Consider the following 20,727-nt stretch of genomic DNA (forward strand, 5'->3'; position numbering starts at 1 on the left):
GTGCTTTCTGATTTTTTTTTTTTACAGCTTCTGTCCAAAAATACTCTAATAATTATATTCTCAAATTATTACTGGGAGAGATGCGACACGCCCACAGCAGTTGTTGGCAAGACATAAGACTGAATGAACTCCTGCATCAAGCAAACATAGGCGCCGATGCACAATCCTAGCGATCAAAGGGTGTCTTTTGTCCGGCTTAGACATTAATGTAACACGTATGTACAATGTTGTGATAATTGGGCTAAAATTGTAGGAGGAGAGAAAATGATTTACACATAAATGGGCGTGGCCTACGTGAATGGATGCAGATAGACCCAAGGGAATTCGAGTCTGACATGAAATCCCAACTACCTTTTAAAGATTTTCCAAGGAATAGTAAATCTTAGGCAACTGTTGCAAAAAATATTCATTGGATAGCTCGTGTGATTTCCTTCCTTGTTCAAACTATAAGCATTGGACCAACAGACTACTCTGCGAACATTTTCTCACTTTCTATCTATGAACCCAAGATATCAAGCAAGAATGAGTATTACGCTAAAGCTGTTAGCAGTACGAAATTTGATGAAATTGTTGTATCTAAGTCATTTGTGTTTTGGCCATAGTTGTAAATGCATTTGGGTTGCAAAATATCAAGGTTTATAGAGTGAATGTTGTCACACAACTGTGTCCCTATCGCAGTGCGTTCTGGTTCTGGTAAAACCCACCCAGACATCATCTACACAAACGTGTAGACGATGTGTCTACACAAAAGCGCCCGGTCTGTTTCACATCCTGACGGATGCAAAACAGAGGAGACATAACTATAGGATGTGAGAGGCTGGTGTGCACAGCAGCTCCTGTGTCTGATGTAGCTACCTTGCTACATTCAAGTGATACATGGCTGGAAGCTCTGCCAGCAGACTGAAGGAGCACTCCAAGTCCTATTTCTGAGGGTAAGACCAGGGAAGGCCATAATACCCAGAAAGAGGCCAGCATTGGGGCTGCTAATCCCACAAGATGTCTTCCCACTAATTAGATACGTCTTGATGCTAGGTACATTCAGTCACTTGCCTATGACTGAAGCTTTTGGCCCGAAGAAAATGTTATCAGGCGGCGTCCAAATCTATTCAACAATTCGACCCTGAACCTCTATGTCCTCCAGTTGGTGGGTCGTCAGTTATGGACAGTCACTGTCAATCTTCTAATGGCTTCTGTCTCGACTCCTCCCTCCCGTTCCAGAGCCAGCAAGATGCTCCTCTGCCTCCCCCAACCTACGTGCAGCTATCTTCCCGATCCTTCCTGCTATTCCCAGACTGCAGGCAGCTTCCATGCTGACTGTGCGGGGAAACCCCTTTGGCCAACCTCCACTGGAAGTAGCCATGCCTGCCATCCTCTGTCTCTGCACTGTTGGACCAGATCCTGGTACTTGGTGGCCTTCCTTAGGGGGTCTCTTTCCATCTGTCTTCCCACAAGACCGTGAGTTCAATCAGGATGATCCTCTTCACCTGCTTAGACCAAATGATGACATCAGGCCTTAGAGATGTTAAGAAGGCCTGGGATAGTGTAGTATCCTTCCCAGGTCCACCCTCATCTCCCATGATTGTACCAGTTGCAGGAGGCCTTCCTTGGTCTTGTTAGAGGAGGATGGTGGCTTCTCCCCTTACTTGATGAACTGTATGGATGTGTCCGTCCTTTGTCTCACCTTCTCCAAGTTGTCAGCCAGTACTCTGAGGAACTTTTCTTGGTATATCTAGCCCTGGCTAAGTGCATAACTCTTTCCCCACCTGGGGAGCTTCATTGGTGTTTGGACAGTGCCAAACACTGATGAGAGAAGGAAATAGATGTGGAAGCCTCCAAAGCATGGGCCATGTGGTCTTCCACATTGGCAACTCCCACTGAGTGCAGGCTTCTTGTGATTCAAGTTCGAGGGCCCTTGACCTTTGCCCTTCCTCCTCCAGGTGTCGGACCTCGGCTTGGATCATGTCTCTCTTTTGCCTTGGGTTTGCTTTCCCCTACTGCTGGAAGTGGGTGGTTGGAATTGTCCCCATGCACATGTTCCCTAAAGTGTGTTACCACCTCAGTATGTCTCTGCCTGTGCCACTGATGTGTCAGCTTGGTGAAATTCCAAGCCACCTGTGAAGATGTTTATTATACTCCCCTCTTGACTCCTTCCACGGATGTCTGAGTCACTTCTTACCAGACTTTGAACTTGCCTGGTAAACCTGAGCCCTCGATCTTTCTCAGCCACTTGTCTGCCTGTTCCACTGACCTGGATGTGTTGCATCACACCACCTAGACATTTTAGATCACTCTAGATTGGAGTATCTGTACTGCTCTACCTGTAACCAATTACTTTTACTGATACGACAGATATTTTAAACACTGAGCAAAGTAGTTTCAATCTCACCAGCTCTTGCTCACTTTCTGGTCTGAATGTGTTCCTGTCTCATCTCTCCATAAGTGTGTATGTGTAATGTGTTTATTCACAATGAGTAATGTATATTTGGTTGGTGCTGCAGGGAGACAAACATGCGTCTCTGCAGTGGGGGTGAATGTTTAACCCCTGCACCACCTGCTCGTTATGCTTCTAATGTAACTGAATATTAGACAGATCCAAAGCCACTCACCTTCTTATGTTATAAGTACACATTTTTCTCTCAAAATCCTTTATTAGAATATTTTGTTTAAGAGATTTTTTTGTGCAACTGTTCAACTGTGTCATCTCACAGCAGGGTGTGAAGCTGACGTTGAAACTCAAGTTTGTTTGCCATGGAAACATATAGCAAAGCCACATGCATCAGCTCACTTGTACTTGTAAACTGTGGTTGGCCATCTCTTTCACCTCTGGCCAACCACCATGAGTGTTTCCTCAGAATAGGTCCGTGTTCATGTATCAACAGGATGTGGGGTGAAGTACAAGAGGGTGGGAAGGTTAGTTTGCTTTAGTTTTATCTTTATTAAATACTACACGTGGACATGAGATTCTGCTCGGACACAATAGTATTTGAGACTTATAAAGGGTTTCACCCAGCATGAATAAACACAAAAGCACAAGCCTGAAGAAACACTGAGCTGATATTAAGCATTGCAACTACAGCCTGTATGTTTAATACACTGAAGAAAGCAGCCAATCAGATTGATAAGTTGCTCCCTCCCTTCTGATTGCTCCCTCCCCTTTGATAAAGTCTCATTGACAATAATCGTCTTGCAGCACATTCCAATTTAACCACTGTGTGCTGTGGATCAACCAAACAATGCTTATTGAATTGTGCATAGCGCTTGTACTCTCAAATAAGTAAGTCGGTAAATGTAGAACTTATATGTTGCTATATTATATATATTAGAAATGTTCTTTCCTTGTACAGTTAAACAGGTGGTGATGTACAGTTTATAAAATCTTTGTTATTTACTACTCTGTATTTAATTTGTTTTTCAGGATCAGACGGTCAAAGCTTTGTGACAAAAACTGTTGGTGCTGGAGACGATGTGACTCTAACATGTACACGCAACTCTGCACTGTCAGGAGTGTTAATGTGGATGAAGCTTGTGACTGGAAATCTGCCTGAAGTTTTAGCAATCACTACCACATTGGATTTTGGCTTACCAAGGGTACCCGGCCCTGACATTACAGCAGCCAGAGGTGATCAATGGAGTCAGCAGGTAAGGAAAGTAAGATTAAGTTTATTTATCATGTTGCATGCAATTCACGCACAAATTACATGCAATTGAAATTTATCTTGCACCCCCTCTTACATTTCACACACACAAACACATGCATTACGCATTACAGAGGGGATGCAGGGCAGCCATTTTTCGGCGCCCATGGAGCAGTTGGGGGTTCAGTGCCTTGCTCATGTGCACCTCGGCAGTGCTCTGGAGGCAAACTGGCAACTCACCAGCTGCCAGTCTGCTTGCTTGGTCCACACAGGGGACTCGAACCGACGACCCTCCGGTTCCCAGCTGTCGACCCAGCAGACTGAGCTACTGCCGCCCCCGTAAATAGATTGATACAAATTGAAGCAATGACTTCTGCTATTTCTACTTAGACATGTATCTGCTGTATTTCCATAGAAAGACATGAGAGATTATTCTGCAGTCGTCTTTGCTGTGAAGAAAACTGCAAGCAGAGATGTAAAAGCAGCAGAGCGAGATCAGATCTACGCTGCAGTCAGAGCTCTTGAACTGGATTAGCAGGTCAAACAGTGGATTACTCGGCAGCAAATACTCTACTATGTATATGCTTGTGTACTCAATTCTACAATCAGTTATCATATGTGTAACATTCACCTTGCTACAACTAGCAGAATGAAAAAAACGAAGTTAAGGTAGTGCTGGCCTTCAGGTGACGGTGACGTCACAAGACCGATGACATTACCAGGAAAAGGAGCCCCAAAACAAGCATTTACCAGATAGTCTTCAATCCAACAGGCTTTTAAATGTTGTAACTGCAAATATTCTGCTACAAACCTTATTCTCTCTTTCTCTTCTATCACTGTCTGAATTTCAAATCGAAGCATTTTATTGCCAACTCATAATGTTAATGTTCAAATATTTTGTAGGACATTTGTGACCATATATCAATGTATAAAGTTTGATTGACTGACATCTGTTAATGACTTCTACCGGTACCGGTGTTTAATAACACGGGGCCGTTGCCGGGGATATATAAAACCAGCATATATACATCGTCATATCAACCAGCATATACTGTATATATCGGTGTATATATACCGGCACCTGTACCGGTATTTGATAACACGGGACCGGGTGTGTGTGTGTGTGTGTGTGTGTGTGTGTGTGTGTGTGTGTGTGTGTGTGTGTGTGTGTGTGTGTGTGTGTGTGTGTGTGTGTGTGTGTGTGTGTGTGTGTGCGTGCCTGCAGTGAACTTTCCAGCTTCAGCTCTTGGGGATGACCCACGTTTCAGCTTTTCTTTGTCAATGCGTTCGCTCTTGCGTGTTGCTTGTTTTTCAGAACTAGTGGCCGAAATTACTTTACAAAGTTGTACAGTGTTGAAGTCAAAACTCAAGTTGATCTGCCATGGAAACAAATAGCAAAGCCACATGCAGCAGCTACGCTTGTACATGTATGCTGTGGTTGGCCATCTCTTTCACCTCTGGCCGACCACCAAGTGTGTTTCCTCAGAATAGATCTGTGTATAGGCATCAACAGGATGTGGGGTGAAGTACAACAGGGTGGGGAGGCTTCAGCAGGATTCATTTAGTTTACCTGCTTGCTTTAGTTTTTATCTTAGTTGAATATGACCTGTCCACATGAGACTGTGCTCCATCTCAATCATATGAATGTGATTCCACAACTAAGCATTGTCCCCTGTCACTAATGTAACCAGGTGCAAGAGCAGAGACAATATTGTGTGAACCATCACACAATCAGACACGACAGTATGTGAGACTTAGATAGTGTCTTGCCCACAGTGAATATTAGACTATAAACAGGCTAGTTCGTATTTGAAATTTATAATGATAGAATCCATGTTTCCACATCTTTTTGCCAGACCTTTTCACCATTAACTCATGTAAATATAGAGCCTTAAAAAGACCTTAATGAGTGACGACCATATCTTTATAATAGATCAAGGTTTGCTCACACAAGTAATGTTAGTGTGTGGGAGAGTTTGTCTCCTGCCCCTAATAATCATGTTTTATTGTTTATGAATACTACTGTTGTCTAATCTGTTTTACCTTGTCTAAAGGGTTGAAAAAAAGCTCACACCACTTCCTGACATTAACTCCATTGCCACTTCCTGGCACTTCAACAGTGCCTCTGTTTAGTTGCTGGCCTGTCACAAGCTGTGATGAGGTCACTCTTCAGTTTGTTGACCATCCGCCAATTTGGACTTCAGCTTCACGTCCAGACTAGAGTCCTTGGACATGAAGGTAATTAGAAGTGAAGTGCAACCATAGAAAATAGATTAATATTGAATTCTTATATGAATGTATGGATTCCTCAATATAAAACAACGGCCATGTTTTATGCCATAGATGATTTGCATTTGATAATACATCTGCATTTTTATTTTGCATCAGTTTTGCATTTAATCCACTTAAACTCCATCTCTCACTAATCTCTTTATTTTTCTGTCACTTCATCTTTGATATGTGTTAATTATGTGCATATGTTACATCAACTAAATTCTTAACGTGACTGCCATCTTCTGGTCGGAAACTATATGACGGAACCATTTCATTCTCTCACTTTGCTTTCATTCTGCGTGTCACATCATCATCTCACTTCAGTCCTCTGTTGGAGCCTGGAGTCCCGTCATAAACGGCAATATGATGCGGTAACAGGATTATACAAGAATTGAAGATTTTCCTCAGGTTGATAAGTATTTGTTCAGGTTTAGATGACATTAATAGATAACCTTATTTCATGAAAAACATTAGATAAGTAGACATACAATGAAATAAATGCATTTTGTCCTGCTTTGTATGGACGACACTGTTTGTATGACTCATACACACATGCATGCACACACACACACTCTCGCACATAACATACACACACGCAGGCACTCACACATACACACACACACACACAGTTACTGGCTCCCTGACAAACACGTTGAGCATTGTTGCTGCTGCCTGTCAAAAAGGTGTGAAGTGAACTGAGCTCTTCTTCCTGTCATGTTCTCAGTTTTAATGTCAGGAAGTGGTCTGACTTTTTTTTTTTAACCCTTTTAGACAAGATAAGGATTAGACAACAGTATTATTCATAAACTATATGAGTTGATAATTAGGGGCAGGACAGTGAGACAAACTCTCCCATAGTTCATCTGTTTGTCACTGAGCTTTTGCATTGCAGCAGTCTTCTTCTTCTTCTTCTTCTTTGGGCTACATAAGTCCCACCACCCACCACAAACTTACTGCTTTTGACCACACTGACCTGCTTTTCTCTGGTAACTGTAAAGGAAAATGTACTCACACGGCAAACTAACGTGCTATGCTTAAGTGAGCCAACCTTACAAGAGATGTGTTTTAAATGTACTATTAGAAATTTCTGATCTTAAAGGTTAATTTCAAAGATTTGGTCCTTGATTTACTCATTTAAAAGATGTTCATTTCAATAATTATGCCAGAACTATAGACATATTTGTATCTAACCTGCCTCTTGAGTGTCACTCTTTAAATCTCTTAATTTTCATCAACTATTTGTGATGGTTTTGGGAAAATCTAATCCAAATCATGGATTGTATCATTATCATTTCCAGATGAAAGAATCAAATACAATCTGGCCTGTTTAACCACACAAAGCTTTGTATCGAGTATCAAAAGTATTCATGCTGGGTGAAACCCTTTATAAGCCTCACATACTGTCGTGTCTGATCGTGTGATGGTTCACTGTTTCTGAGAGACCCATTATTGTCTCTCCTCTTACACCTGGTTACATTAGTGACAGGGGACGATGCTTAGCTGTTTCATGTTCACATGTCATATTCAACCAAGCTAAAACTAAAGCAAGCAGGTAAAGTAAATGAGTCCTGCTGAAGCCTTCCCACCATCTTGTACTTCACCCCACATCCTGTTGATGCATGTACACAGATCGTTTCTGAGTAAACACATTTGGGGGTCGGCCATAGGTGAAAGAGATGGCCAACCACAGCTTACATGCACAAGCGTAGCTGCTGCATGTGGCTTTGCTAGTTGTTTCCATGGCAGATCAACTTTAGTTTCAACTTCTAGACTGTGTTCACTGTTGGGGGCAAGTGGAGGAACAGATGTGTGGTCAAAAGGCAATTTGCCCCTGTTTCCACTTTGAGAGGAGCGCTGCTAACCCTAACCCTTTGTTTGGGCTGGTGAGCAAGAAGTTGAGCCAGCTAGGAAACTGTTTGAAGTTAAACGTTTAACCTGTATATCTACAAAGAGTTAACTCCCATTAGAGCCAGAAATAGCAGCCTTGTTGTTGGCCTCTTTCTGGGTATTATGCCGTTACCTGTGGCTTCCATAGTCTGAGCCTCAGCAGTGGGATTGGGAGTGCTCCTTCTGTTTACTGCTACGTAAGCTAAGTGCACAACAGACTCCTTATATCCTACATTTATGTCTCTGAGTTCCTCGAACACAGCCCCAGTTCTGTTGGAGGCTCTGACCTGGGGCTCAGGGCATCTCAGACCCCATGATGAGGAGTTCACAGGTGCTGAATTTGCTTGCTGGATAGTGTAACCAAAGCCAATGGAATACAAAACCCTCAACTCATTCCTGATTATTCTGTCCACTCATAGGATCCTCTGTCACCTCCTGACAGAGTTGTGGTTATGGGCCCAGGGTAGCAACTGTTGCCTCCAAGACCTCTGTTATGGAATAACTAAGATGGATTCCTGTCTTCTTAGGTCTTAAGTCTTGAATCCTCAACACACAGAACTTGTCCCCACAGCCATGGCGTCTGGGCCTGTTCATGCAGTCCTCCCATCTGCTCCACTAGCTTTTTGGAAGGTTCAGGTGGTGCAGGCGAAGTTCATCTTGAGGGTGTTGTATTTACTGCTCATGGTCTGGTCCTGGACAATGACATTTCCAATGCAAAGGTCTCCATGGGAGATCCCCCATCCAGATTGACTTGCACTTAACTCTGTAGGTCTGGGCTTTGAGGGCTTGGAGTAGTGGGTTTGGTTAGATAGACTCTTTACAACACCTATTCCCAAAAAACTGGGACAATATGAGTGCAAATTTGGTTGATAAATTAATAATTCTTACAATAATCATAATATAATTCATGTTTAATAATCGCATCTTTTCTCTCTGTGATTGGGATTCTACTTCCTGACACTGTAAATTAAACATGGTCATGATGGCTTTGCTAATGTGAAGCAGGTGAAATGAAATTCTATGTAAATTTAAGAGGAAGTGCGGTTTCTATCTTTCAGCCAATCACTTTGTAAACCTTGATCCCCTTGTGTCTAAAGCTTCTCCTTCAGTGGAAAGACATCAGTTGTGGTGGTGTTGATGTGTCGCGATGATCAAAAGGCTGTTTGCTTTTCTTCTTCTTTTAATTACAATATGTAAGTACAACTCTTATATTGTAGAAGAAGAAACACCTGTTTGTACTAAGCTCTATGTGAAAACGATGTACTATTAGACAAATTATACAGTATTTCTCAAAGATGGTTGCAATAATGTTTTGACTTAAAAGTTTACTGTCAATGTCTCTTCTCTTCAGGCTTAACTCAAACTGTAGAGGTTCCTCGTCCGATCTCTTTGACTGTGGCTGAACTTGGTGACAGCATTACTCTGCAGTGTCCAGTCTCTAGAGAGAGAATATTTTACTGGTATAAGCAGTCTGTGGGTTATTTGCTCCAAACCGTTGCAGAAGTGAGCCTTGAGAAAATATATCTCCTTGGAGAGTTTAATAACTCCCGTTTTATAATCACAAAGGAGGTTTCTCAGTATTTTCTTGTCATCACAAATGTGAGTAAAGAAGATGAAGCAGCATACCTCTGCCAATCTGGAAGTGCGTATGACCTGAATTTTGTTAACGGGACATTTCTGACTGTGAATGGTAAAGTATATTATCAATTTGTGGTTCCATCAATAATCACTAACTTCTACCACCATGCTAAGATATTGATTTTGAATTTCACAATAAAATGCTTTTGCTTTTTCACTGGACACTCAGATTACGATCTGCAAAAGTCTGTCTACGTCAAACAAGACCCAGAGACCAAGTCTGTCCAGCTGGGCGACCCAGTGTCTCTCCAGTGTTCGCTTCTCTTCAGGAACCAAGAGAACAGAACTGAGTGTCCAGATAAACGCAGAGTGTCCTGGTTTAGATCTGGAAAATCCCACCCAGACCTCGTTTACACTCCCTGGAACAGTAGTGCTGACTGTAGAGCGAGTCCTCTTTCTCAAAGGAGCTGTGTCTACACTCTGCCTAAACATATACGGAGCTCCTCTGATGCTGAGACTTACTACTGTGCTGTGGCCACATGTGGAGAGATCCTGTTTGGTGATGGGACCAGAGTGGAAACAAGTACGTGATGTTGCATTTCCCTCATTAATGCATATTAGCATTATTTCATTAAGCTGAATTTTTGTGTGTGTGTTGATGCGGATAATTCCATGCAGCATATACTTGGCAATATGAATCTAATTTCCTTCAGTTTTTAACTTTTGTCAATTAGTTTATGTTAACATTTTTTATATAAACCAAGCTTGATCCAAGGACTAGTTGCAATTCACAGGTTTGTGTCAATGGCGTTATTCCAATCATATGCTTTTGCCATTGCATGTATGTATCGGTTATGTCATATTTTCCATTCAGCATTCTTGTTCACGAGGCTTTCATGTCAATCACATTTGTTCATCTCGTCTCAGAACGTTTTGTGATAGAAAAGCTGTGATTTTCTATGTTTTCTAGTAAGTAGGTTGCACACAGCTTTAAAAAGCAGCTTAGGGACATGCATTTCTATTCTTTACTCCATCTTGCAGACTGATAGGATTGTTGCTACTTGTTTTGTAAAACTTCCCTAGTGTTCAGTATCATTGCAGTTACAGTAGTTACATTAATCACAACCAGTGGTAAGAGATACATCAAGGGGCACAAAAAAGTATTGAAGTAAGTAAAGAGTTAATGGATGATTTTTTTCAGATGGTCTGATTCTTCCTCTGGTAGTCTTCAATATAACAAAGATAAATGAGTTTTGCCTTTTCTGATTCCAGGATCCAGATCTAATTTAGGCCCAGTTGACCTTGTGCTTGGGATCCTCTTGGCCTGCTGTGTTGTTATCATTTCTGTGCTGTGTTACTTTGTGAAGCAAAGGAGAGTTTGTGAACATTGCAAAGGTATGTTCATCATATACACAAACATTTTACATCCTGTACAGAATACACTTTGTTAAATTAAATATGCATCTGTATAGAGACACATGTTCATGGAAGTATGATCAATTCCACCTCACTGGATGTGAACCAGCATCATAGGATGAGAAAAAGTCACACTAAATGACAAAAGTATTCAAATAATTGTGTTTTTATTTACAGGAGCAACAAGTGCTTCCATTCATCTTACACATGGCAAGTCAGCTGTTGACCGATCAAGCGCTGCGGTAAATAAACGTCCCAATCTAAAACTGACAAAAACAAACATTTCACATCATCTCCTACTTTGAATGCTCTGGAATGTAAATCTAAATTGATGTCCTAACTTCTGTAATGTATTTACAGGAGACTGAAGAGGAGGCACTGAATTACGCAGCACTGAATTTCTCCACAAGGCAAGTTCAGAAAGGGAGGCGGACCAGAGAGTCCCAGCAGGAAAGTGTGTACTCTGATGTGAAATCACACCCCACGACACTTCACCGGCCCTTTGTGTAGACTGAGCAGAGTCTCACCACAGAGCCCCCAAGGCTCAGCTTCTTGTGTTTCCTCATCTGAGTAAGCCTTCAGTTTTTTTTTTAGCTTCATTTGTATCACTGTTAAGTTAGAAGACAAATGAGCAAAGCAGAGCAAACAGGACAAAAGAACTAATGTGCAGAATCAGGAAATACAGTCACTGTTTGAAGTTCATGTATTATTGGCTTTTTATGGATTTGTTTCTAATACTAAAATGAAATAAAAGTTCAATACAAAGTGGTGGATCAGAGTCAATCGAACTTTATTGATATATAGTCACAAATGTCCCACAAAATATTTGAACATAAACATTATGAGTTAACAATGAGATGCTTTGATTTTTAATTCAGACAGTGATAGAAGAGAGTGCAGTTATTGCTCCTGAGTAATCCACTGTTTGACCTGCTAATCCAGTCCAAAAGCTCTGACTGCAGCGTAGATATGATCTCGCTCTGCTGCTTTTACATCTCTGCTTGCAGTTTTCTTCACAGCAAAGATGACTGCAGAGTAATCCCTCATGTCTCTCTATGGAAATACAGCAGATACATGTCATGCAGTAGAAGTAGTAGAAGTCATAGCAACAACTTTATTGATCTATTCCCTACCTGCTGACTCCATTGATCACCTCTGGCGGCTGCAGTATTTGTTTGCAGCTCTGGGTTATGAATTAAGAATGGGAAAAAAACAGTTGTGAATAATGATTCAATAGTTATGTTGACTGTAACAGTGAATCCACTGGCAAAAAGGCAACAGTGAGTAGAGAAATACCTTTGCAGCAGTCACATGCTTTTGTCTTGATGGCGTGAATGAGGGCAGCTATGACAATCACACTTATGGCCGCATAAGCAGAGAAAACAAACAGAATCCCATTGTGCCTTGCTGAAACAAGAGGAACAGACAGTGGATATGAATAATTGTTTACTTTGTGCAGAATGTCGTCCTTATTAAGAATAGAGTTACCTTCTGCTTCCACTCTGGTCCCATCACCAAACAGGATCTCTCCACATGTGGCCACAGCACAGTAGTAAGTCCCAGCATCAGAGGAGCTCCGTATATGTTTAGGCAGAGTGTAGACACAGCTCCTTTGAGAAGAAGGACTCTCCACACAGTCAGCACTACTGTTCCAGTGAGTGTAAACAAGGCCCGGGTGGGATTTTCCAGATCTAAACCAGGACACTCTGCGTTTATCTGGACACTCGGTTCTGTTCTTTTGATTCCCGAAGAAAAGTGAACACTGGAGAGACACTGGGTCGCCCAGCGGGACAGACTCGGTCTCTGGGTCTTGTTTGACGTAGACAGACTTTTGCTTTTGATCGTAATCTGAGTGATTCAGTGAAAAGGCAAAAGCATTTTATTGTGAACGTCAATATCAATATTTTAGCATGGTGGTAGAAGTTAGTGATTATTGATGGAACATTAAATTGATAATATACTTTACCATTCACAGTCAGAAATGTCCCGTTAACAAAACTCTGCTCATACACACTTCCAGTTTGGCAGAGGTATGCTGCTTCATCATCTTTACGCACATTTGTGATGACAAGAAAATACTGAGAAACCTCCTTTGTGATTGTAAAACGAGAGTTATTAAACTCTCCAAGGAAATGTATTTTTTCAAGGCTCACTGTTGCAACGGTTTGGAGCAAATAACCCACAGACTGCTTATACCAGTGAAAGAATCAGTGTCCAGAGGCTGGACACTGCAGAGTAATGCTGTCACCAAGTTCAGCCACAGTCAAAGAGATTGGACGAGGAACCTCTACAGTTTGAGTTAAGCCTGAAGAGAAGAGACATTGAAAGTAAAATTAATGTGAAACGGGAAAAATGATTTTTTTATAAGAAATATTTAAGTCAAAACATTATTGCAACCATCTTTGAGAAATACAGTATAATCTGTCTAATAGAAGTAAAAGTTTTCATAGAGCTTAGTACAAACAGGTTTTTCTTCTTCTACAATAAAAGAGTTGTACTTACATATTGTCATTAAAAGAAGAAAAGCAAACAGTTTTTCAATCATCTCGACACAGCAACACCACCACAACTGATGCCTTTCCACTGAAGGAGAAGCTTTAGACACAAGGGGATCAAGGTTTACAAAGTGATTGGCTGAAAGATAGAAACCACACTTCCTCTTGAATTTACATAGAATTCAAATCAAATTCAAAATCCCAGATTTCATTTATGCCAACGTAAGCTGAACAGTTTTGTTCTTTTAATAATTACACAATATGGTATTTCCATGTTATACAACTCTGAGCAAGAATTATTTCGCTTCTCATTAGCAAAGTCATCATAACCATGTTTCATTTACAGGGTCAAGGAGTAGACTCCCAAGCACAAAGAGTAAAGACATGACGATAAAAAACGTAAAAATCTACATAATTAGGGGTCCAAGCACACAGTTCAAGAACTCTGTTGTTTTTGCTCAGATTTATATTTTTATTGTTTTTCTTCCACCTCCCTTATACTCATTCTGTGGCCCAAACAACATGTAGATGTTAAATTTGGAGGGAAGGGAGTTTTTCTATTTATTTAATGCATTACTGTTTTGTTGTTGGGCCCCGATATTTCAATTTTGTTATCATTTTACTTTCTGAATACTGTATATTTGTTCTTGTTCACTACATTGTTTAAACTGAATGCATTCTGTTGGATGTCCATTCCTGCTCTCCTAGCCTTAACTTAATTATCTGGTCCTGATTTCCATACAAAATTCTGTGGTCCCAAATTCCAGTACACGGCTGCAGGAGCTTGGACAGACATTGGGCCCTGACATGTTAAACACTGAGCACACTAGCTTCAGTCTCATTAGAACTTAGCTGCTCATCATTGTGAGTTATTTCTACTCACCCCAGCGCTCCACCCACTTCTCCCATGATAGAACTGACCCTGCCACTCTCTGGTCGGACTGTGTTCCTGTCTTATCTGTGTGTGTGTGTGTGTGTCTGTGTGTGTGTGTGTGTGTCTGTGTGTGTGTGTGTGTGTGTGTGTGTGTGTGTGTGTGTTTATTCACAATGAGTAATGTATATTTCTTTGGTCTTTTGGTATAATGAAAATAGTTTTTTTTTTAGATTTTAGGTTGTCTGTCAGTTCTGGTGTCGTTTCACAGCACTGTACAAAGTGGAAGTTGATTTGCCATGGAAACAACTAGCAAAGCCACATGCAGCAGCTACGCTTGTACATATGTACGTATGCTGTGGTTGGCCATCTCTTTCACCTCTGGCCGACCACCAAGTGTGTTTCCTCAGAATAGATCTGTGATCATCAACAGGATGTGTGGTGAAGTGCAACAGGGTGGGGAGGCTTCAGCAGGATTCATTGGGTGTACCCGCTTGCTTTAGTTTCAGCTTTGTTGAATATGACACATGGACATGAAAGAGCTAAGCATCGTCCAGTCCAGTTGCTAAAGATTTACTTTTCCTTGGATACCATGACCTGAATGACTGAGAACCCTCACAGACATCAACACTTACATTTGAATGAACATCTTTTAAATGAGCACGTCTGGTACCAAATCTATGAAATTAACCTTTGTGAAATAGTGACTTAATGCAAAAAAATATATATATTTTCTTCAACAAATCTATTGAGAATGAAAATTCCATTAAGGTTAAAAAAAGTCAGGGTCGGGGGGGCAGTGCTGTACATACATAGCAGAGTAAAATGTTGTGTTTTGTCAGGTAAAAATGAAATGTTTTTCATGAAACATTGTTTTTTAATCAGGTTGTACCATGTTTCCTTTTGTTCTGTCCACCCGTTACAGACACATTTCATTCTGCATGAGTCTAATTCGAACAGTTGGAAATAGATGTTAGTTGCAATATTGTGAGATGTTCTCTAACCCTGTACAGATATTGAACATCTACCTGAGGGAAAGCTTCATTGCTTGTATAATCCTGTAACAGCATCATATTACCAGTTTATGATGGGACTCCAGGCTCCAACAGAGGACTGAAGTGAGATAATGTCAGAGAATGTTCAATAAAAGCAAAGTCAGTCATTTAAAATGGTTCCGCAAACTTCTGTGCTATAAAGTTTTTATCCAGAAGATGGTGGTCAAGTAAAGATAGGAGATGACGTAAGACATTTGCACACAGCAAAGATAAAGAGACAGGAAATGAAGAGGTCAGTGAGAGGTGCAGGTTAAGTAGTTTAAATGCAACAAAATGTGGAATATCAGCCACATCCAAACCATCTATTCAATGAAACGTGACATTATTCTGCATTGTGAGATCGGTACATTTGCATTCTAGTATGCATAGCAAAACAACAATAGCTTTTGTCTAATTACATTTTTCTACATTTTTAATAATAAACCAAATTATGCGCCACTATTCAAGGAACATATAAATACCCTGTTTTAGATTGTACAACATCACTGTATAAAACAGGTTTGCCATAGATTTAATAGTGCCCCACCCATGGTTGACATAACTTGTGCACAAACTTTTGCGACCCCTACAATCCTCCATTCTAGGAAGAGGATCTGCATCAGGCTTTGCATTTTTGCATTTATGAAAGTCAATCCAAGGCCTAAATGTTGAATCAGGCTTCTTAACCCACAGACATGGGGATGACCAAGCAGAGGAAGAGGGCTCAGCGATAGCAGCATAGAATTGACCTCAGATTCTGATATCTCTCACTTGTCAGGAGATAGTTGGTAAAAATGCGGTTCAATAGGCTGAGCATCACCCTTATCAATATCATGCTCCACTAAATGAGTGCAAGATGGTGGACTCTGGAATAAGGTTGGATAAGACTGAATGATGCTCTTCATCATATACAGTGTATTGTTGTCGAGAAAATCATTAAAAACACATTCTGTTGCACTGAGTGTGAAAAAAATTCTAAAATGAACTTAAAGCAGTGACTATTTCCCATTTCTGCACATTAGTTCATTATTAGTTCTCTCTCTCTGAGCCGAGGGGGCTCTGTGGTGAGACTCTGCTCAGTCTACTTAAAGGGCCGGTGCGAGATTGTGGGTTGTGTTCTCACATCAGAGTACACACTTTCCTGCTGAGACTCTCTCTTCCCTCTCCCTTTCTGAACTTGCCTTGTAGAGAAATTCAGTGCTGCGTAATTCAGTGCCTCCTCTTCAGTCTCCTGTAAAAACATTATAAAAGTTAGGACATCAATTTAGATTTCATTCATAGTAGGAGACGATGTGAAATGTTTGTTTTTGTTAGCTCGAGACTGTGAAGTTAATTTACTGCAGCGCTTCTTTGTTCCATCGACTGGCCATGTGTAAGATGAATGGAAGCACTTGTTGCTCCTGTTAATGAAAACACAACAATTATATAATTAGGTACATTATGTAAAACTGAATTTAACAAACTGCATCTTATATTGATGACGTGTAATGGTTTGTGTATATGATGAACATACCTTTGCAATGTTCACAAATTCTGCTTCGCTTCACAAAGTAACAGAGCACAGAAATTACAATCAGACAGCAGACCAGGAGGATCCCAAGCACGAGGGTAACTGGGTCCAATTCTGATCCTGGAATCAGAAAAAGTGAAACTCCTCATTTATCTTTGTTTTATTCATTCATAAACAATTTTTTTCATTTCTCATCACTGCTTTGGGAGGCCCAACATGAATTCCATCTCTTAAATAGGTGTAATTTAATTTTCAATCTTACTTTCTGTAGTGCTTTTCCATAGCAACATGTTTTAAGAAGAGTTGAATGAATGTGATTGATGTGAAAGCCACTATAAGAAGAAGCTGAATAGAAAATATGACTGATCTGACAATTTCAACTAGTTTTTGGTTTAAACTTGAGAAAGACTTCTATTCTATTCTATTTTTTAATAAATTTGTTTATTTATTTAATATGTCCAGAACTACAAAATAAGTCCATAATTATGGTCCTTTTGGATGGTTATATTATAACACTACTGACAGCATTAGGTGCTGAAATCAGATGAATTTGTCAATGAAACAGACGGGTTGATAATTATAACATCACATACTTGTTTCCACTCTGGTCCCATCACCAAACAGGATCTCTCCACATGTGGCCACAGCACAGTAGTAAGTCCCAGCAGCAGAGGAGCTCCGTATATGTTTAGGCAGAGTGTAGACACAGCTCCTTTGAGAAGAAGGACTCTCCACACAGGCAGCACTACTGTTCAAGTGAGTGTAAACGAGGCCCGGGTGGGATTTTCCAGATCTGAACCAGGACACTCTGCGTTTATCTGGACACTCGGTTCTGTTCTTTTGGTTCCGGAAGAGAAGTGAACACTGGAGAGACACTGGGTCGCCCAGCTGGACAGACTTGGTCTCTGGGTCTTGTTTGACGTAGACAGACTTTTGCTTTTGATCGTAATCTGAGTGATTCAGTGAAAAAGCAAAAGCATTTTATTGTGAAATTCAATATCAATATCTTAGCATGGTGGTAGAAGTTAGTGATTATTGATGGAACATTAAATTGATAATATACTTTACCATTCACAGTCAGAAATGTCCCGTTAACAAAACTCTGCTCATACACACTTCCAGTTTGGCAGAGGTATGCTGCTTCATCTTCTTTACGCACATTTGTGATGACAAGAAAATACTGAGAAACCTCCTTTGTGAATGTAAAACGAGAGTTATTAAACTCTCCAAGGAGATCTATTTTCTCATAGCTCCCTTTTGCAATGGTTTGGAGCAAATAACCCACAGACTGCTTATACCACTGAAAGAACATGTCTCCCCCCTCAGAGGCTGGACACCGCAGAGTAATGCTGTCACCAAGTTCAGCCACAGTCAAAGAGATCAGACGAGGAACCGCTACAGTTTGAGTTAAGCCTGAAGAGAAGAGACATTGATAGCAAACTTTTAAGTCAAAACATTATTGCAACCATCTTTGAGAAATACTGTATAATTTGTCTAATATAACAAAGTTTTCACATAGAGCTTAGTACAAACAGGTATTTCTTCTTCTACAATAAAAGAGTTGTACTTACATATTGTCATTAAAAGAAGAAAAGCAAACAGTCTTTCAATCATCTCGACACAGCAACACCACCACAACTGATGCCTTTCCACTGAAGGAGAAGCTTTAGACACAAGGGGATCAAGGTTTACAAAGTGATTGGCTGAAAGATAGAAACCGCACTTCCTCTTAAATTTACATATTATTCAATTCAAATTCAAAATCCCAGATCTCATTTATTCCAATCAAAGCTGTAAAGTTTTGTTCTTTGAATTATTACACAATATGGTATTTCCATGTAATACAACTCTGAGCAAGAATTTCTTCGCTTCTCATCAGCAAAGTCACCATAACCATGTTTCATTTACAGGGTCAAGGAGTAGAATCCCAAGCACAAAGAGTGAAGACATGACGATAAAAATCTATATAATTAGGGGTCCAACAACCCTGTTGTTTTTGCTCAGATTCTTATTATTATTGTTTTCCTCCTACCAAAATTGCCCTAAAACTCATTCTGTGGCCCAAACAACGTGTAGATGTTACATTTGAAGGGAAGGGAGTGTTTGTTTGTTTTTTATACATGACTGTTTTGTTGTTGGGCCTGGAAATTTCAATTTTATTATCATTTCACTTTCTGAATACTGTATATATGTTCTTGTTCGACACATTGTTTGAACTGAATGCATTCTGTTGGATGTCCATTCCTGCTCTCGTAGCCTTAACTTAATTTTCTGGTCCTGATTTCCGTACAAAATACCGTAGTCGCTAATTCCAGTACACGGCTTCAGGAGCTTAGACAGACATTGGGCCCTGACATGTTAAACACTGAGCACACTAGCTTCAGTCTCATTAGAACTTAGCTGCTCATCATTGTGAGTTATTTCTACTCTATTTTACTCACTATTTTACTCACCCCAGCACTCCACCCACTTCTCATTACATTACGATCATTTGGCAGACGCTTTGGGTTTGGTTTATCCAAAGCGACTTACATTACATTACCACCCTTTGCAGAGGGGGGAGCAATTGAGGGTTCGGTGCCTTGCTCAGGGGCACCTCGGCAGGGGCTCGAACCGGCGACCCTCCGGTTCCCAAGCGGAAGCACTACCCACTGAGCCACTCCCATGATAGAACTGACCCTGCCACTCTCTGGTCGGACTGTGTTCCTGTCGTGTGTGTGTGTGTGTGTGTGTGTGTGTGTGTGTGTGTGTGTGTGTGTGTGTGTGTGTGTGTGTGTGTGTGTGTGTGTGTGTGTGTGTTAAGCACAATGAGTAATGTATATTTCTTTGGTGCTGCAGGAAACCAAGCCTGAGTTCTGCTCCACCTGCTCTTTATGCTCCTAATGTGACTGAATATTGGACACATCCAAAGCCACTCACCTTCAAATGTTATATGTACATTCATTCACTCAAATAATATAATGAAAAAAATGTTTTAGATTGTCTGACTGTCAGTTCTGGTGTCGTTTCACAGCACTGTACATAGTTGAAGTTGATTTGCCATGGAAACAAATAGCAAAGCCACATGCAGCAGCTACGCTTGTACATATGTACGTTTGCTGTGGTTGGCCATCTCTTTCACCTCTGGCCGACCACCAAGTGTGTTTCCTCAGAATAGATCTGTGATCATCAACAGGATGTGTGGTGAAGTGCAACAGGGTGGGGAGGCTTCAGCAGGATTCATTTAGTTTACCTGCTTGCTTTAGTTTCAGCTGTGTTGAATATGACACTTCCTGACTGAAATGTACTGTAGTAGAAGATGACAGGAAGAAGAGCCCAGTTCAGTTCAACACTTTTGTGATAGACAGCCGCAACAATGCTCTACGTTCCATATAGTGTTTGTCTGGGTGCCTGTTGCTGTGTGTGTGTGTGTGTGTGTGTGTGTGTGTGTGTGTGTGTGTGTGTGTGTGTGTGTGTGTGTGTGTTTTCAGTCCTTCAGTCCATGCTAAATTGTGGGAGACAGAGGGTGAGAGGGAATGTTTGTGTGTGTATGTGTGCGTGCGTGCGTGCGTGCGTGCGTGCGTGCGTGCGTGCGTGCGTGCGTGCGTGCGTGCGTGCGTGCTAGCGTGCGTGCGTTTGTGAACACATGAACATGTCTGTGTGTCTTAAAACCAGTGCTGTAATTGTTTATCAATGACATGAGGTAATAATCTATTATTGTTATCTAACCCTGTAGAGACATTGAACAATTACCTGAGGAAAATCTTCATTGCTTGTATAATCCTGTAACAGCCTCATATTACCAGTTTATGGTGGGACTCCAGGCTCCAACAGAGGACTGAAGGGAGATGATGATGATGTATCATGCAGAATGAAAGCAAAGTGAGTGAATAGAATGGTTCTGTCACATAGTTTTCCACCAGAAGATGGCAGTCATGTGAAGAAAGGACATGCTGTAACAGATTTGCACATTTCAAAGCTGAAGTGACAGAAAATGAAGTGATCAGTGAGAGGTGGAGGTTAAGTGGATTACATACAAATACAATCT

The 20,727-nt window shown here is 40.9% G+C and overlaps 3 protein-coding genes and 1 pseudogene across 5 annotated transcripts in view; 2 read left to right on the forward strand and 2 right to left on the reverse strand.

Moving 5' to 3' along the window:
* Positions 1–20,727, forward strand: part of LOC142999432 (uncharacterized) — a 90,632-nt gene that overhangs the window by 33,887 nt on the left and 36,018 nt on the right. The window lies entirely within an intron of this gene.
* LOC142999422 (uncharacterized) lies at positions 6,170–11,565 on the forward strand. 2 transcript variants are annotated; one of them, XM_076148982.1, is made up of 6 exons: positions 6,172–8,989; positions 9,148–9,486; positions 9,604–9,957; positions 10,647–10,769; positions 10,968–11,032; positions 11,151–11,560. In XM_076148982.1, exons 1-6 carry the CDS (start codon positions 8,944–8,946, stop codon positions 11,298–11,300), a joined length of 1,077 nt encoding a protein of 358 aa, XP_076005097.1. In that variant the 5' UTR covers positions 6,172–8,943; the 3' UTR covers positions 11,301–11,560. The 2 variants fall into 2 exon arrangements, with proteins under 2 accessions (XP_076005095.1, XP_076005097.1); XM_076148980.1 differs by having other exon boundaries at positions 6,170–8,989; positions 9,148–9,957; positions 11,151–11,565.
* LOC142999623 (uncharacterized) lies at positions 11,816–14,194 on the reverse strand (annotated as a pseudogene).
* LOC142999425 (uncharacterized) lies at positions 12,980–18,351 on the reverse strand. Its single transcript, XM_076148990.1, has 8 exons — positions 18,272–18,351; positions 17,769–18,113; positions 17,294–17,650; positions 16,704–16,820; positions 16,529–16,590; positions 15,185–16,421; positions 13,293–13,385; positions 12,980–13,095 (listed from the first exon to the last, which is right to left on the reverse strand). Exons 1-6 carry the CDS (start codon positions 18,312–18,314, stop codon positions 16,272–16,274), a joined length of 1,074 nt encoding a protein of 357 aa, XP_076005105.1. The 5' UTR covers positions 18,315–18,351; the 3' UTR covers positions 12,980–13,095; positions 13,293–13,385; positions 15,185–16,271.

This window comes from Genypterus blacodes, unplaced genomic scaffold (genome assembly GCF_046128005.1).
Source record: "Genypterus blacodes isolate CSIRO-AG114 ecotype Tasmania unplaced genomic scaffold, CSIRO-AGI_Gbla_v1 ptg000044l_1, whole genome shotgun sequence".
Taxonomy (NCBI): Eukaryota; Metazoa; Chordata; class Actinopteri; order Ophidiiformes; family Ophidiidae; genus Genypterus; species Genypterus blacodes.

What these genes read in the sequence shown, in the direction of transcription:
- LOC142999425 (XM_076148990.1), bottom strand. Translation starts at nt 18,314, where the DNA reads ATGATTGAAAGACTGTTTGCTTTTCTTCTTTTAATGACAATAT. An exon ending in TCTTCTTTTAATGACAATAT is followed by an intron (nt 18,114 to 18,271) that starts GTAAGTACAACT and finishes TCTTCTCTTCAG; the next exon opens with GCTTAACTCAAACTGTAGCG. An exon ending in TGGGACCAGAGTGGAAACAA is followed by an intron (nt 16,821 to 17,293) that starts GTATGTGATGTT and finishes TTCTGATTCCAG; the next exon opens with GATCAGAATTGGACCCAGTT.
- LOC142999422 (XM_076148980.1), top strand. Translation starts at nt 8,944, where the DNA reads ATGATCAAAAGGCTGTTTGCTTTTCTTCTTCTTTTAATTACAATAT. An exon ending in AGTTTGTGAACATTGCAAAG is followed by an intron (nt 10,770 to 10,967) that starts GTATGTTCATCA and finishes TTTTATTTACAG; the next exon opens with GAGCAACAAGTGCTTCCATT. An exon ending in TTGACCGATCAAGCGCTGCG is followed by an intron (nt 11,033 to 11,150) that starts GTAAATAAACGT and finishes ATGTATTTACAG; the next exon opens with GAGACTGAAGAGGAGGCACT.